Source organism: Anser cygnoides, chromosome 6, assembly GCF_040182565.1.
Source record: "Anser cygnoides isolate HZ-2024a breed goose chromosome 6, Taihu_goose_T2T_genome, whole genome shotgun sequence".
NCBI lineage: Eukaryota > Metazoa > Chordata > Aves > Anseriformes > Anatidae > Anser > Anser cygnoides.
The window spans coordinates 26,049,867-26,067,408 of record NC_089878.1 but is presented as its reverse complement, the minus strand read 5'-3'; the positions used below and the strand labels follow the sequence as shown (position 1 = coordinate 26,067,408).

Here is a 17,542-nt window from a genome sequence, read left to right as displayed (position 1 = left end):
TTTCATTCTGCAGCTGCTATTTAAACAGTACGAAATCTCTTTTTAATCTTAGTCAAAGTTCAAAACGAGATGTTTCAGACATCTGCTAACTATTACGGGCCATGCCTGCTAGGAGAGGTAATAAATTACAGCCAAGAATCAAGTGACTTAATAGTGTTTTTGTTCAGTGCTTCAAAGTTCATCCTCTTTCGGTGTTATCTGTTCTCCTTTCTGTGGTGGGGTATAGGGGTGACACCCTCTGTTCTCGTTTAGGGGAGAAGCAACAAAGGACCCAGCTGCTTCTTCCCAGAGCAGAGAGAAATCAAACTCAACCACGAAAATGCACCCGGTGTGCTACGTGCCAAATAAAAGATGGGTGGTTCTAGCACAACATGGGAGAGAGGGCATTTCGGTTTCCTCCAAAGGGGAGATAACAGATCAGCTTTCTGGTTTGTCATGGAAACCTTTTGTCAGCCCAGTAACAATGACGTCAAGGTGGCAGTGGCACGGAGACGGGGTTAGTTAACAGAGCACACACCTGTTGAACAGCCAGAGGGGGAGGAAGGTATGTCGGCTTTTACATTTTCCATCCCTGATTCTAAACGACTTTGGGTGAGCGCCTACAAAGTGTTACCTAAGTCCCAGGGCAGTTTTCCTGAGCTGTGGCAGATTCATGCTGTGAGAAGGTGGTGCTGGAGCTCACGGTCAGGGAGAAACCCAGTTAAGAAGCATTTGCTCTGTCGGTGCTGTTCTACAAACCCTCCGGATCTGGGTATCCTTCTGGAGGGTGGAGACTTCAGACTTGTACCTCTAAAGAAGAGCGCCGACCTCCTTCATTGTATTTGCTTTGCTTGGGAGTAAAGGGTTTGCTAGCATTTACCCAAGCAACTTTCTAGAAAGACTTCTATAAAAAGGGAAAAACAAACCTATATTTATCATGCCACATCTGTAGCTGTAGATGTGTAACTATAAGCTGTAACCTATTTTTGGAATTACTGTTTTCCTTCCCCCCCCCTTTTTTTTTTTTTTTTTAACTCTGATGCTTTTGTGCTTAGTGTTGTTGTCTGGCTACATTTTCTACTTTGCAAAGTGAGGTTAGGCCACTTTTTCTCTTCATTCAGCGTTGCTTTGGTGACTACCTTCCTATTTTTAGTAATTAAAAAAAATGCTGTAAGAATTTCTTAAAAACAAGGTTATTTCTTTTTCAAGAAAATGTTTTAGCAGAGAAAGTAGTCCATTTGTGCTGAACTGTTGATGTGAACAAAATCATGTACCTGGATGATGAGACTGCTGCAGACCTTCAATCAGTTAAATAATTGCACTATGTCAGTAGCTGATGCAGTTTTCGTTGCTGTGGCTAAAACATGAATTTACAACAGTTGCATTTCTTAGCTATCATAACACACAGTAATTTTGATAAAATTAAAGTGTTCTCTTGTTATTGCTAAATAGGCATTAAATAGAAATTTTTCATATGATACAGTTTGTGAGAGGAGAAGAAAAGCCAGTGATATGAATGATGACTTGAATTATATGGGGTTGCAGAATGGAATTGAGGCTGAGAAAATGTCGTAAAATGACATAAGGTGATCAGAAAAGAAAAATTGAGTCAGTCAATGTAAATGACAGTTACTGTACGGATAGAAACCAAACGTATGTAGTGGAGCCAGAGAGGTGTAGAAATCTTAGCAAAACGGAGCAATCTGGGATTGTAATTGTCCAAATAGCCAAGCAATTAAGATAAGTGTTCAACTGATAATCCATGGCATCCTAATAGAGATGGATGATGTAAAAGGACTGCCAAGTTTTTAGGGGGTAGAATAAAGCTCAGCGATAAACTTCTTGCTTTCCGTAGAAGATGAAATTGTCCTTCATGGGAAGGAAATAAGGTTTATCTATATTAGTACTATTGCTGTTGTGGTGAGAATGTGCAAATATTCCAGCAATGTGTACAAAGAACTGTAAATCTCTTTGGCTTCAGTTTGGAAAATGCTGCACGCTCTACATTTTTTTCCTACTCCTTTCTGGAGATTTCAAATGTAACAGCCTGACAGAAGTGATTATTTTGTGTAATCTAAAGTTGCTGTAGTATCATTTAATTTTATTTGGGCACTTTGTGGCTGGAAGATGAGAAGAAAGCTTAGTAGATATTCTTGAAATAAGACTTGGAGTTCTTACTACCACTGATAGGGAAACCAAGGCATGGCAAAATGTATGGTCTAGTTTTAGGGGTGCCCCTTTTGCCTTCATCACTGATAGCAGTGAGATGTGGCTGGGGTCTCTATAACAAAGTTGCCACGTGGTAAATTAGACCTGCAGTTTGTGCCTCTTGCATCAAATTCTGTAAATCACAGGTGGAGCATAAAAGAAGCATTCATTAGGGTATTAAATCTCCTTTTCCCCCTCTACTTTTATTTCAGGCTTTCTGTGCTAAACTCTCTATTCAAATTCTGTCCTGATCCTTTTTTTCTCAATCATTCCCTTTTCTTTAAACTCTGCTTAGCGGAAAAGTGGATAGAAAGACTTGATTGCTCAGACTGCCTGAGCACTCTTCACTTTTTGAGAAGCAACAGCAAACTGTAGGAGTTCTTGAAAACGTTCAGGATTTGTCCTTCTTGATTGATATTTACCCTATCCCCCATTAGGCACCAAGAGCAGGTCACTTGAGAGCCCAGGGAAAGGGGGGTGTCTCAGAGGGCTGCCACAGGTCCTGCTCTCCATCCCCAAGAGCCTCCTGGGGTACAGGCACCACAGCCGTCCCCCACAGCCTGCATCCATTGGGATCAGCCCAACATCCCCAGGCACCAGGACAGGAGGAGACAGCTTGCTGCAGCATCTGGGCCTTGGCCATGAGTGGGCCTGCCTCTAAATGCTATTTCCCCAGAGTTTGTCTGGTTTCTACAGGGACTTTTCAGATTTCCTTTGCCTTTTTTTTTTTTTTCCCATGCCTCAATGGTGCATCTTAGTGAGGAAAATACCTTTGATATAGGAGAGAGGCAAATTCATTTATCAGCACTGTGGATCAATCCAGGCATTAGTTACGGTACAATATGGAGCAGTGTGATAAAGAGTCCCTTTTTTTTTGCTGGAGGGATAGATAGGGGAATCAGAAAGGAAACAGTGCAGGCTGTGATAAATTATGTACATGCTCTTAATAGGGTCGCTACTCGCTAAGGCCTTGTGTGCAAACCCTGAGAATGAAAGAAAGATGTTTTACACTGTGTTTTCATCATTTCCTTGCGGAAATTTATCTTTGAAAGAGCCACCAGTCCATAATTACAGTGTTTGGTGTGGTGGTGCCACAGTAAAATCATTTTTCATGCAGTAAAGACTAGGTTCATTCTCTTTTAGTTCAAGCATGTTTTCCTTCCATTTAGAACTCATTCTGGTGACCAGAGCATTTCAGCAGTTGTTCCTTTAGGTTGGATAGGGGTTAATGAGGTTTGGGCAGACAGTTCTGCTACTGTATTGCCTTGGATTAAGGAAATTGCTTGCTTATTATTTATCATTATCATTCTTGTCCAAAATGTGCTTGCATTTTATGAAAGGAAACAGATGCTTATGCCAAAAATCTTACGGCAGAGATGAAGGAATAATGAATTAGTGAAACGGGATTTATTAAGAGAACACAATTTTATGAGTGGAAAAGGAGATATTCAGCCAAGGAAATGTCTTGTTGGGTATGCGGTTTAAGTAAGTGCAATTAATATAATGTTAATACTATACACACATGCATGGAAGACAGGCTGTGGGTGTTAAGAGTAGAAGTGAATGGCATTTAAGAAAGGCACAGCAAAGGTTAATCATTTCTTTCTTCATTTTAGAGTTCTCCAGTGTGCAGTTTGGGAAACGTCTCAGAGTCAAGGTTTTGTATGGGAATTGCATCGTTTCATTCCAGTGCTGATCAGCACTGAGGACCGTTTGTCATCCTAGTTAGTTACTTCTTTTATCTGCCCCCGGGACCCCAGTTTGTCATCTGCCCCCCATCTCTCCAGCCCCAGTTCTGCCACAGGCCTATTCTTTTCCCAAGCCTCCACCCCTTCGTGCTCAGGTTCCTGTTGTCACTCTCATCTGCAGCTGGGATGCCACAAAATCCCTTGCTATCCCAAGGGAAATAGCAAGTCGGATCCACTGTCCAATTCCTTAGGTTCTCTGTCTTTCTACAGTAGATATCTTACACAGTTTATCTCCCAATTACTTAGTGAAAAAGAAAAGAAATGTAGTTCCCCAGAGCGCATATCTTTTTATCTGTCAGTTAAGGATAAGATAGAGATTTAGTCTAGGATTTTCCAAAGGAATCCAAAGGAAGTATATGTTCAGTTCATGCTGAACTTCACTGACTTTAGCCTCAGCAGTGGCTCTCTGATTGAGCTACCCTGAACACGTCCTCCACATAGCTTTAGAGACACACTGGATATGGTAATGTCAAATATTAAGTGCACTTGGATCTCACACTGAAAATATCACACTCGGCTACCAGAACCTTTTGTTTATCCTAGGCACTGTTGTATTTTATGTTGTCAAATAGCCTGAGTATATTTTAAGCTCAGTTCTTGCCACCTTCCTTTATGAGTGTTGAGTGCAAAAGAGAAATGTGATTTTGGGGAACAAAAGGAACACATGCATGAGTGTTGTGGGTAAACACACACACCTGTCTTTGAATATTGAGGCTGCTGTATTGATCATGCTGAGTCTAGCAAGAACAGAAAGAAACAAATTCAACTGGGGACTATTTACATATAACAGCAATAGGACAGTATTTTATCTGAAGTGTTTTCAGTGAAAGAAATGAAGCGGGACTGGGAATGTGCTTATCAATAGACCTTATTATTCTGCTCATCCTTTGATAAATGAACATAGCAAGTTCTTTTAGGCTCCCCTCAATCTTTTACTTGTTTGTGCTGGACTTCATTGATCCATATTTAGCCGGGCCTGATAATGTGGCAAGACAGCAAATGTAAATGGCAAAGTCAATGAGTATTTCCTTTCAGATGAAACAAAGCAAGTCAGACTGACTATCAAACTCTTTGGATTTATATTCTTGTTTGCAACAGAATTTATTACCTTGTTAGAAACTAAAACAAAACAAAAAGGGTGCAACCATTTTTTGTTATTGTAGTTAAAGAAGAACAATTTTATGGGAGGAGTGTCCTCTGGGCATGCTCCAGTCAACTCTATCAGAGAGGCCAAGAATGATAAAATTCAAAACCTGCAGCTGCTGGTTCCTTTGGGAGTCACATTACAGTAGTACAAGCAACAGTCTTTCTTTTTAAAAAGGGAAGCATATGACTGCAGCCAAAGTCCTTTCAACACAGTTTTAGGTAAGCTGATCTGCATAAAAGCCATTGTAATCTCTTGCGCTGGTCAGGTTTTAGGCGATATTTTTGTTTCATAATGCTGTTTCTGTGTCCACTGGAAACATCTGCTTAGACGTGCCAGGCTCGATCAAGCACCCTGTTACATCACTTGGCAAATGAGGTCACTTCAAGTAAATAGCAGTATTATGGCGAGGAGAATGAAAGCCCCAGGATTTAACTGCTAGGGCGCAAGCTGCAACCCGCCGTGATGCCTGACAATGATGCAGCAATGCTGAGAAGGCTCAGCGGGTGCAGTGGAAGAGGCAAGCAACAGGGGGGACTCAAACACAAGTAATCAGGTCCCTCGAGATCCTCTTTCCGCTGTGCCAAGCACTGACTGAGGGCATGGGCATGCTTCACATGCAGTTCATCCCTGCAGCCTATTTGCAGCAGCAGTTGTGTGGTTTTACATGGTGATTAATGGGAACACTGAGCTGGAGCATATTGTTGGGATGGGGCATTAATGTACCAGCCATAAATACAGGCATTAGAGGAAACACCTTGGGAATGCAGGAGGGTGAAGGGTCTACGGGGTTGCCTGGCTGTCTCCAGCAGCTACCAGCCAACTGCAGCCACCTCACCCAAACAGGGGCTGAGCCTCTTAAAACGTCATTTAAATTTTACCAGAAACATTATTATTCTTACTGTGACACCCACAGGGGGAAAAATGGGGTAGGAAAATGTGCCAGCCGTGGCCAGGTCTTCCTTGAGCAGTGAGGTGAGGCACTTTGAGGTGAAGACTAGTCACTGGCATCGATCCTCCGGATTCTGTAATCTCAGATCTGCTTTTGCCTCTACGATCTATTTGACCAACGTACTGAAAATCATTAAAAGCAACTTATCTAAATCTACCTTTGAGTTAATTTTGAGCCTAAGGCTCTGACTTACAGTAACGGGACCTAGGGACCCGCAATAAAAATGAAAAATAGCAGCTATTAAATCCATAAAAAGGAAACAACTTGGAAAAGGTGAGGGATGCCAAGCTAGCCTCTCCAGCAATGGCAGAGGGGAGTCAGACTTAAAGGACCATATGGCTTAGGCATAGTTTGAATAATCCCTTCCAATTAAAAATAAAGCCACTTTTATATAAAACATCTGTTCTCTAAATTCAACAATTTGGACAAAAAAACTTTAAATCTTTCATCGTGTTTTTGTTTCTCTGTTCAGATCCTTAGCCCTTTTGAGACTGAAGGAGGAGTGTTTGTTGTTTCCTGTGATGCTAGCAAGTCTCAGTGCAGGCTTTTGCATTTTTCTTTGCTGGGCATTCTCATTTTCACCCACTCCCCAACCACAGAGCCTGTGGATAGCCAGCCATCCTTGCAAAGGTTTGGTTGTTTCAGGAGAGCGCAGCACAGCCGAGGCAGGTCAGTGAAGATCAGCAATGGATCTGGGCAGATGCAAAAAGACAGATGCTGCCTTCAGCCCTAGGCACTGCCCCCATAACGCTGCTGGCAGCTGGGCATGGTACTCCCCTGGCAGAGTATCTGTCTAATGTCATCAGGCTTACATGTACGTAAGAGTTAGCCACTAAATCCTGGTCCCTGAGTGCTAGGAGAGGTAAAGAGAGTACAAGATTATCCCTTTTCTGCCTCCATGCATTCACTTTTTACTACAGGACCATAACAAAACAACAACAACAAAAAAAACAGCTTTGAAACAATCTATAAGTGCTTGCCTTGGAAATGTCTGCTTTTTATTTGACAAGGGGAGGGAGATCTGTTGCAGGTATCATTAGAAATTATACCACTTTTCATAACTCCATTGGAAATGTAGCTGTGCAGACGGCAACATACCTGTCAAAAATAATTATCCAGATCGTAAAGGAAATATAAGCTGGGGATATGTATATCAAGCAAATTTGATCCAGTGCACAAACTGAGATTCGCTTTGTTCCAAAGCATCCCTAGGGTGATCTTATTGTCCTTTTCCTCTGAATATCATTTGCATCCTTTTCAGGAGGACATCAGTCTGACATCTCTCCTCTGGCTGTGGCAAGCCATTGTTCCTGGTTCTTCGGGTAACTTTTTATTTCAGTGTAATGTAAAAGCAGAGGTGGCTATTCAGGGACCTGTAGGTCCTATTTGTTCCTTGTTGTTGATATCAGGGAGGCTGTAGGCTGTAGGTTCTCTGCTGACAAGCAAGTGGCAGGGGACATACTCAGCTGGGAACACTCTCTGAGGAGAGAACAGGGCTGCTGGAAGATGATTTGATTCCACTCTTCTCAAAACTCTGGTCAAAACAGAACTCCTCAGTTAGATAAAGACAGATGTGCATGGTGCCTGCCTTTTGCAAGGGGTTGTATGCTTGTCCCATTCCATGTGTTTGTTTTTCAGGAGCTTCTGTTGGATTTTAACTCCCCCTCTCCAGTGGTACCAAGTATTTGATGCAGACAACCGGGTTCTGGTTTTAAACTCATCAACTGTGTAGACCTTTTACTGTGCACTATTTGCTGTTTGTACGTGGAGATGTTTCACAAAGTTCCTGGCCAGATTACATGACCAGATTTCGTGTACTTGCTAGCAGAGTCTTGGGAGTCGGTGCTTGATAAATGGTATGTTGACTGAAACCCTTGACCTCCTGGGTCAAGACTGTCTGTTTTGCTCAGTATGCTGGACATACAAAAAAAGGCAACTAGTCATTACTACCTAATTTCAGTCTACTCTCGTGCTTTTGTTAACCCTAGGCGTGTTCAGAACATCTTGTGGCTGCAAGAGGTGACAGCTGGAGCTTTACCTTGGGGTGTTCCAGCCATCTGCCCTTCTCACCCTCTGCTACACTAGTAGTAAATGGGTTTGGAGCAAGTTGTGCTGTCTCTGTGGCACTGAGGAAATACCGATGATATATGCTTTTTTTTGTGCTTCTCCTGGGAAGGGAATGGGATTTTGGTACCAGCTCTCTAAACCAAATGCCATGAGAAAACCTTCAATCTTAAAACACAGACTGATGCTCTGGTTCAGTTTGTAGTGTGAAACAGAGTCTGGTCGTCTTTATCTTCAAAAGCATTTTTTACAGTTGCATGTGCTGTTTAATTTGGGCTGACTCTAGCCTTACTTTCTGGGGAAAAAAAAAAAGGCTCCAGAAATAATTCAGGCAGCTCCATTCAAGCTGTTCTGCAGATGTCAGCATATGCTGGAGTCCAAAATCAAGCACAGCCAGGATATGGTCGCACAGTAACGGACTCCAGCAAGATATGCTGGACAAGAAAGATTTGTGCTATTTGAGACCATAACACCAGATTTCCTTTCCATTAGCATATTTATACGTCCCGTGTGCCATCTCTGTTTCTTCTTCCTGCTGCGGAATAGCGTACTGTGTCTTGATTTATGGAATGCTGAGCATCCAGATGCCTCTTGTTATCTCCTTGCTGAGAGGAGCAAAGCTGGTACATTTGGGCTACAGGCTGTCACCATCATCCTCACCATGTGTTTGACAAATAGCTTAAATATAGAGAGACCTCCCCATGAAGCTCGAGCAGTGATCCTCTTTGTTTGGTCAGACAAAGCAGAGAGTGGGAAGCACCATCTACATTTTAAGGGCAGATGAGTATAGGGGCCTGAGGATCAAGAAGGACTCAGAGGTGAGCCAGGTATTCTCCAAGGACTTTCTGAAGTGAGCTCAGTCTGGAGCAATTCTGCTGACCATGATAGGTTATTCCTGGTTCAGTTCCTAGCTCTTGAAATATAATCTACCCCACAGAAACACCTCCGTACTGACGCAATGAAGCAATCACCAAAATTGCCAGAGCTCTCAGCTCAGCATCCCTTAGAGGTGCAGAGCTTTTAGAAGGAGGAACGTGGGTGACTCAGTGTTCGCACCCCAAACAGAGCCTGTTACAGCACAGTAAAACTAAACCAATTCTCCAGGACTGAAATTCATCAAAGGCCTTTTCTGGATTTGATCTTTCTCTCTAACTTCCCAGTAAAAAGAAAATCCCTATGGAATTACAGAAATTTTCACAAAGAATTCTGTGGGGGATAAGTTTTCTAGTGCCTATCCCCCAGCTCGAGTGACAGCTCCTGGATTTATTTCAGTGCAGACAGAATCGGCGTCTAAGTGGTCTTATTCGCTTTTTTTTTTTTACTCTCTTGATAAGAATGCAAATCCCATTCTTTCTCCCGCTGCCGCTCTCACCCTCTTGAAATAGGCTGTTTATGGTGACTAAATGCTTCTATCCAAAACTGGCTGTCATCCAAATCCAGATGGGCAGAAAGCCTAAAAGCAACAGAAAACTAGCAATTTATATTAGGACACAGAGCAGCACCACACAGAATGCTTTGTTTAAACTAGCAGAGCTCTGTGTGCTATTGAATATATGTAAATAACCGGCTAGTGTGGGTTTCTACAATGATGCTGGCATATTTTAAAATACTTAAATACTCTGAGCAGCTCTTCTGACCCTGATGGATTCATTCTCTATTGCTGGTTCTTTGAGTGAAAATCAGATGTTGGCTTGAGATTTGTACTACAGAGTAAACGAATTCTCACCTACCTGAAATATATTGTTTTTTACCTCCATCTGTAGATGCTGTGCACTGCTGATTCTGCGTCTGAATAGTCTGGATTTGTGATTAAAAATATACTGAAGGGATAACTGAAACATTCTAGGAGCAGGAAAAGGAGATAAATATGACCAAATGATACAGCAATTTTAATAACAGATTGGATAATCTAGCATAGTGAGTTGGGCTGGACACGGTTCTTTACACTATAATGTATTTTTAGATAGCTTAATATTGCGTGAGAGGATGTTGTGTGTGTTGCATACTGACAGAGCATCTTTAGCAATCACAAGCGCTTAGGCCAGACAAATGACAGTCTAATACAATGCATGTAGCAACAGTTTGAATTTGGGCTTTGCCAAAGTATGGCAGCTTCAGCTTGCTGTGTTTTTGTGGTGTGATTCTCCAAAGGAGTTGAGGCAAAGGTGAGAGATATGTGTAATGCGCTGATGTTTATCCTCCTGCTTTCTGTTACTACTCTGTTATGAGAGGGGGCTGACCAAAATACAGGAGTATTTGGAAATGGAGAACCCCAGACATAACTGATCTGTTTGTGTCCCTTGGCAGTGAGTGTCAATGACCAGCAATGCGATTCCTGGAGCTGTAATCATTGCTTAGCGTTCAGCTCAGGGATCCAAATACCACACCGAGCATCAGGTATGAGGTATGAGCAGCATCTGCCCCAGAGCTGTCAGGGAGGAGACAGCAGCACTGAACCCCTGGCTGTGATGCTGCTCACAAGGACTGCCATGAGCATCAGATGTAGTTCTCTGACACCCCAGGTCCTCTCTGTTATGTGCCCTCACAGGTCACAGACCACAAAGTGCTTCGTGAGCCTCTGCAGCAAATTTAATACCTTACTTAAAAAAGGACTAAAACCTTAACTATGGCACTGTGTCAAAGGAGGGAAGACCAAGTACACCAATATTTTGCACCTGTGTAGAAGCAGCCAATTGAAATGCCACCACATTTGCTGGGGTGACAGGTATTTATTCACCCACACTGTTACAACCTCTGCGGTATCTCTGTTACCAGTTCTCAGCCTCTCTGAGACGGGTTCGTATTTAGAACCAGTGTGAGATCCATTGCAGTTTGCAGGATAAACCTGTCAGCTGCCTGTTTTTAAGAAGTGTCTGAGGTGTCCTTTTTCAGAGACCATCTTCCAACCCGCTGCTTGCCCTGTTGGAGAGCTATTAATTCCCACTAGACTTTAAACTGAAGTGGATTTAGTACTAGTTAAGCTCTATTTTAGCAGGAAGGAAGGCAGCCAGTGACCTGATAGGTCTTTTCCATCTGTAGTGTAATGATAAATGTTCCTCTGGTGTTCAGCCTTGCTTCCTCTGACTGCTGCTTCATGGTTGGAAATTTAACAGATGCAGCAGTAGCCATGCACACATACTGTGCCTCAGGAAAGGCCATCAGATGGTAATCCTGCCATGGTACACCAGTACCTCCTGATCCCTGGAGCTGAGTTGGCTCCCGTGCTTGGAGCAACTGGGATGTCCCCATGGCAGGACATGTCCTTGTCTGGGATCTTTTTGGTGGCTTGCGCTTCACCCTCCTGAGACTGATGGGCACTCAGATGGGTGTTCCCAAAATCAAAAAGGCTCGTGTAAGTCGCAAGAAAACTCCTTTACCAGGGTCAGTGTCCGCCGTAGACGGCTCCTGTGGATGCTCAGTTTTGTGAGCAGCGTCCTGCAGTAGGGAGGGTAGCTGTGTGGCTGGGTCCCTGCCTGTACCGGTGACATAGGGCAGGGCTCTTTTCTAGCACAGATTTCATCTGTTTTAGCACATCCTGATGAAAACATTTACACACTGAATGCGTAGTGATGCTTCCTAGCCCAGGCCCAAGCGATCACAAAGGATGGGAGTTGGTTTGCTGGTGGCAGGCAGCAGCCATCTCTGCGGGGCTGCCTTTGTCGAGCAGTGTGGGGACAGGCTGGGGCTCCTGCCAGCTGCGCTGAGGACACAGCACATTCTCTCTGGGCTGCTTGGGGCCCTCCTGCATCTTCGCAACATTTTACTGTTTGCCTCTGCATTCCCTTTTCTTCTTGATTTTCAAGCCATTGCTTTCTGTGTAATTCATTACATTCGTCCCTGTGTCAGATCTTTTGGCTATGCCTTTTGCTCTGCAAAGGCATATTGCATCGTTATTTTTATTTTAATGTCTCTCACTGATCTTGTTGTACAGCACACAGATTAGACTGCTGTCTGGGTTTTAAATGTACCAGCCAATGGCTTTAATGGTGGTTTTTATCACAGGAATAATAAAAGTGAATATTATATGTTAAATTATGAAGCCATTTACCTGTGAAGTGCAACCTTAAGCACATTCTTTATTTTCTTTTTCCAAACGAAATGCAATACATGTGAGAAAGCAGCAGCCTGTCTGTATTCCAATTTGTATGCTCAGAGGTAGAGAGAGGCATGATATCCTTCTCTGATACTGCAAAGTTACTCTCCAAAAATAAATTAAGTAGTTAATAGCTTGAGGGAACACTTCAGAGGTGAAAGGATTTCTGTCATCAGGAATCAGATGTATTTGCATTATTCGTAAGTGGCTGACAAATTGTACACGTATTAGTGTAATATAGTCTTTCCAAAGAGATTACTTTGCCCTGGGTTAATCTGGTCAATACATATCCTTTGTGGTGTGGTGGTAGGTAAGACACAAGAATAGGCATGGTAAAAACCTGGAATTCCTTTGCAAAGGGGAGAGATTTCTGTTCTATTCTTTGTGGACAGCACCTAAAAATGACTTGTGGGTCCCTACCTGCATTAACTGCACCTGCAAAGGGACCCTGTTTAATTCCTCCTGCCAAAGATTGGGTCTTTCCTTACAAATTTTAGCACTGGCTATTCCAGTGGTGAGCTGGAGCATGGAGGGAAGTCCTGGTCCATGTTTCAATCCAGAGGATGCTGGAGGAGCAGGTGGTAGAAATTCATAGCAGGCAGTAGCGGAAGGGCAGCTCCCTCCCTCACATCCTCACATCAGAGGTGCATTTCTAAAGCCAGGGGCTGTGAATGTCTCCCCTGCTGAGGAAGAGCTTGATCACACCAGGTGCCCAGCAGCAGCTAGAAGGTTTGATTTCTTCTGGTTCTCATTATATTAAATAGCTATTTTAATGAGACAGGGAAAACAGGAGTCTGGGGCTAGATGGTACCTGAGGGTCATGGAGTGCACCTGCCTCCTCTGGGATAAGGGTTACAGGTGTTGTTCTAATTGAAGCATCTGCTTGTATCAGATGTTTAGTTGTTTGAGAAGGGATTGGCAAAGGCCCACGAGAGGCCGATTTTAGGATATCTGCCCCTCAGCCTGCTGTGCCCAGGGCCGCATCGCTGGCTGGGAGCAGGGAGCTGCTTAGGGCAGCCCTTCCCGAGCTGATGCTCCCTAGCAAGTGCCTAATTAGTCCCAAACTTTCTGAACTGCTAACTTCCCCAGACCTTGTTTCCTGGGATATTTCTGGGCTGTTTCACCTCTCCTCTTCAGCAATAAAAATGACTTATCTTTCAAAAATCAACCCAATCATGTGACAAAAGTTTTTGACTGCTCTGGAACATCTTTTGCCCGTATCATTGGAAACGATGGATCCCGGGCTCCTGTTTTGACCATCTTCTTCATGCCCGGATACCACGTACAGCACTTAGGCCCTGTGTCTGAAGGCAAGTGAGAGTTAATTCCTTGTAGCAGATGTTCTCTGTGTGATGGCAAACACGGACACCTAGTGGTACTTCAGTGCAGAGCATGTAAATGTTTGAAATTTGTCTCTGGAAGAGAAGTGCAACACAGTATTTGTTCGCGTTATCCCCTAAAAGAAAGAGAGATTTGATTATGTTCAGAGGAAAATATCATAAATAACATAATGTGGAGGAAAGAAAAAATATTTGGCAAGGAGTAGTGAAAGTGATATTCATCACAAAATTAATTTGATAAAATTTGTCAGTGTATTTACCACAAAGTAGTCAGGATTTTTCTTGTGTCTTAAATATCTCATACCATACCAGACCAGGTCCCGTACTGGATCAGAAAAAAAAAAAAAATCTAATTCTCAAATTAGCCCATAGCAAAGAAACCTCAGCAGGTATTATAGCAATATCTTATTCTTACCATACCTGTGAATGTCTGTATTCAAGTTACGGGGAGAGTGTGTCAGCGTGATGAGTGGTGGGTTTGTTGGTCAACTGCATAGCTACGTGCCAAGCTGATCTTGTGTGCTTCCATCAACCCACTGAGCTCTTTCTGCCGGAATTAATGCTACCACTCTGTCTGAATGGCCTCAAACAGCTGCCGTGGTTTGTTTTGTTTGTTTTTTTCCTATTTATTTACAAATAATCTTTCAGAGAAATATTTCCTTCTTCTTCCCCAAATCTAGCATTTCGTCTACGGCAGAGACACAGGACAGGTGAGAACCAGTCCTTGTCCACTGACCCCTTTCTGTAATTGTAAATATCACAACTGTGAATGGGATTTCTTTCTTGCCTGCATTAGACACACAAACCACTATGCCACTGAGTGGGGAGACAGGCTGTTCCCACGGGAGCGTGCATTCGGCCCAAGTGGGCTGCAGTAAGGGATTTTGAGATTGTACCAACTTGAAAGTGAAGCCCGTAGAGATGGGTGTGCTCTCTTCAGGGGCTCACCCTGTCAACCAATAAGCAGGTCCCAGTTCTCATTGATTTCACAAAGGTACTGTTACACCTTACAAGATTTCACCCAGTTCAGTTCAGATTATTTGAAAACATTTTATAAAGTGCCTGTTTTTAGCTTGATATCCAAAGAAAGTGAGGCATGTGGTATTACACTGCTTTGAATCAGCTTGTTACTTCTCATCTTAATAACTTTTGAATCAGTGGGCTAATTCAATCAAATTTTACATTGGAATAAGGACATCAAAGATTCCTGCATGTTCCAGGAAGCAGGCAGGACATATGGAAGGACCCCGATGAAGGCCCCTAATGACAGGCAGACAGCAAGGAATCCAGATTGGAGAGGAGCATTCACAGAGCTTCCTTACACCAGAAAAAAACTTAGATTTGTCCCTTTTAGACACCTGCAAATCCAACCCTGAGATCCAAATCTTTAAGAAAACAAGCTTCGTTAGCTATGCTGCTTGTGCAGTCACTATTTCTGTTTTGTTCTGCTTTATACACAAACTCTTATATATCTGGTCTCTGGTTGTATAGAGACTGTGGTTAAGCAGAGACCAGTATTGTTCATTGAGCATTGCAGGGTGTGAGACTGAAGGAAAGCAGCAGGTTGCCAGCACTCAGTACGGAAGTAAGACGATACATTTATTCTTAGATACAAATCCTGGAAGTCAGCATATAATCAGTCACTCTGCGTTTATATATTTACACCTCTGTTTTCCATCAGAGAGCATGGGAGGAGCTTTTCTGATCTGCCCCGTCAGGATTCCCTGATCTCCCAAGGGGTCCTTAGAGCAAGTTTGGGAAGATGAGGGCACGTTTCTTGTCTTGCAAAAAGTTGTATCTGTATCCTCACTGCACTGGTGGCATGTGGGAATGTGTCTAGCTTATGCTGTAGAGGGGGAGCTGGAATTTGTTCTGCCATGAGGCACAGCGCCAAGGCAGCCTGGGCTATTGCCAGGCTAGAAAGTCACCCCAGAAGCTAAAGCAAGAAGAAAAGCAAGGTTTCTGGTAGACACCCACAGCTAGAAAGTGATAGCATTCAAAAGGTTACTGGGTGGGTAGCTTTGATTTCTCACTTAAGCCCAACAGGATCAGTAAGAAGGAAACCAGGGTCACAACATGTTGAACTTTGACAAAAGAAATGATTAACTTGGCTTCTAAGGAATACAGAGCCTGTCTTTGCCAGTGTAAATATGATGCACAGATGATTGCTTTAATCCTGCCCTCTCTAACTCCTATTCCATTTTTTTCTTTCCTCTTGAACCTGGGCAGTTGTCTGGAGGGTGTGAACTAACCGTGGTGCTCCAGGACTTCATAGCAGGCCACAGCAGTGAGCTGAGCATTCAGGTGGGGCAGACAGTGGAGCTGCTGGAGAGGCCGAGCGAAAGGCCAGGCTGGTGTTTGGTCCGGACCACGGAGCGGAGCCCACCGCAGGAGGGTCTGGTCCCCAGCAGCGCTCTCTGCATTTCCCATTCCCGCAGCAGTGTGGAGATGGATTGCTTCTTCCCTTCAGGAAAAGGTAGGCAACACCCTGACAGGTGTTAAGACTGTTTCGGATTTCCCCTTTTGTATCATGTAAGTGCAAAGCTGCTTGGGCTGCTGTTGCAGTCGACGTGGGTAAAGGACTGTGTAGTCATGAGTGAGTTTTGTTATTGGATCTCTGTGAATCAGCACAGCGCTAGCCTAGCTCCATTCCATGAATCAATGTTGTACCTGTGTGTCTTTTGCTGTGTGGCAATCGTTATTGTCTTGAGACGCGGGATAAAAGCAAGAGCTTTTAAACGACAAAGGGACTGCTTTCAGAGTCTAAAAGCCTAGAAGGAGGGAAAGTCAAGCTGTATATACACCTAAGATTCCCCAAGTTGTGGATACGTTACTTTAGGAATGCCACCAGTGCGTAGTCTTTTAGCGTATCCCAGCTGACTGTCTATGACTACAAACACCAGTGAGTACTGGTACACCAGTACTGACTGACTGGTGAAATGGAGACTTTGTGCGTAATGCCACAGTACAAGGGGTGAAGAGTCCTTTACAATCAGTGCACAACAAAACACGTCACCTGTATTACTCTGTGAGCCTGAGCGTTTACGTCAGTTTTCAGGGAAATGACCTACCCTTTCCTACAAACACCTGCACTGAAAGGTGAAATATTGTTCGTCTCTGTGGTGTCTGTGGCCTATTCCGTTGATGTTGTGTTCTGAGCTCTGTGTCCCACGCATCACATCAGTGCAGCCAGACACAGGGGATGCCCCAGACTGCTAGACCAGGACCTGCTCGGTTCAGCGTGGCTGGAGCAAGTCCCCTTCTGGCTGCGTCCCTCTGGCCGCAGGTAGGGTGCAGGGGAATGGCTCCTAAGGTTCCGCTCCTGGCTTCAAACCCACAGCCTCAACTGGCTTTTAAAATTTGTTTGTTTCTCCCCCTGAGTTAGGGGAAATAGAACTTGATCCTTTCTTGTTTGAACAAGTTAAGCTTGGTGGTTTTGTTTGTTTTGAGAAAAAGCATTGAAATTGGGCTCTCGTCTGCCTTTGCTCCCTGCCCGCAGTCCCGTGGCTGCGGCAGGGAGAGGTGCACAGGGCACTGTGAGGGGTCCGGAGTAAGAGTTTCCCTTAAAGCCCAGGAGGCAGGAGGTGAAGTTGCAGCTGACTGTCCCCGCTGCCTGAGGTGCAAACTCCAACTTGTCCCATGGCACGTAGACCTGCCACACCTCTCTTCCCCGCACGCCCGGGCCCTGCCGGCTCTCCTGGCTGCTGCTGCCCCAGGAGCCTGTCCTGGTCCTCAGCTTCTCCCTTCAGCCCTACAGGGATGTCTTCTGAGAAGCACTGCCACACCTCCCTGCAGATTAAACGTGTGAGTAAAGAGGTGAAGCTGAAAATCAGCCTGGCCTGCGTAAGAGCAGCCAGCGCCTGACATGACGTGACTCACAGGAAGCCAGAGACGTGCCTGCTGGGAGCGCGCTGGGCTTGGCTCCTCTGCTGAGGGATGCTGTGAAACGCCGCTCAGACCTCGTTGGGTTGAAGACTTTCTCCTCAAATGAAACAACACCAAAGAATTGTGAGT

At 44.1% G+C, this 17,542-nt stretch overlaps 1 protein-coding gene across 20 annotated transcripts in view; it reads left to right on the top strand.

Moving 5' to 3' along the window:
* KALRN (kalirin RhoGEF kinase) overlaps positions 1-17,542 on the top strand; it is a 502,830-nt gene that overhangs the window by 391,922 nt on the left and 93,366 nt on the right. For 17 of the 20 annotated variants that reach the window (XR_007166315.2, XR_007166316.2, XM_048072237.2 and 14 more), the window contains 2 exons: positions 14,209-14,238; positions 15,758-16,004. Coding sequence is in view for 18 of the 20 variants with exons in the window: in XM_048072237.2 (XP_047928194.2) it covers positions 14,209-14,238; positions 15,758-16,004 (277 nt within the window). In the remaining 2 variants the exon portion in view is untranslated. Of the gene's footprint in view, positions 1-448; positions 545-14,208; positions 14,239-15,757; positions 16,005-17,542 lie in introns of those variants that run through there. The other 3 variants (XM_066999768.1, XM_048072241.2, XM_013171262.3) reach the window with 2 other exon arrangements.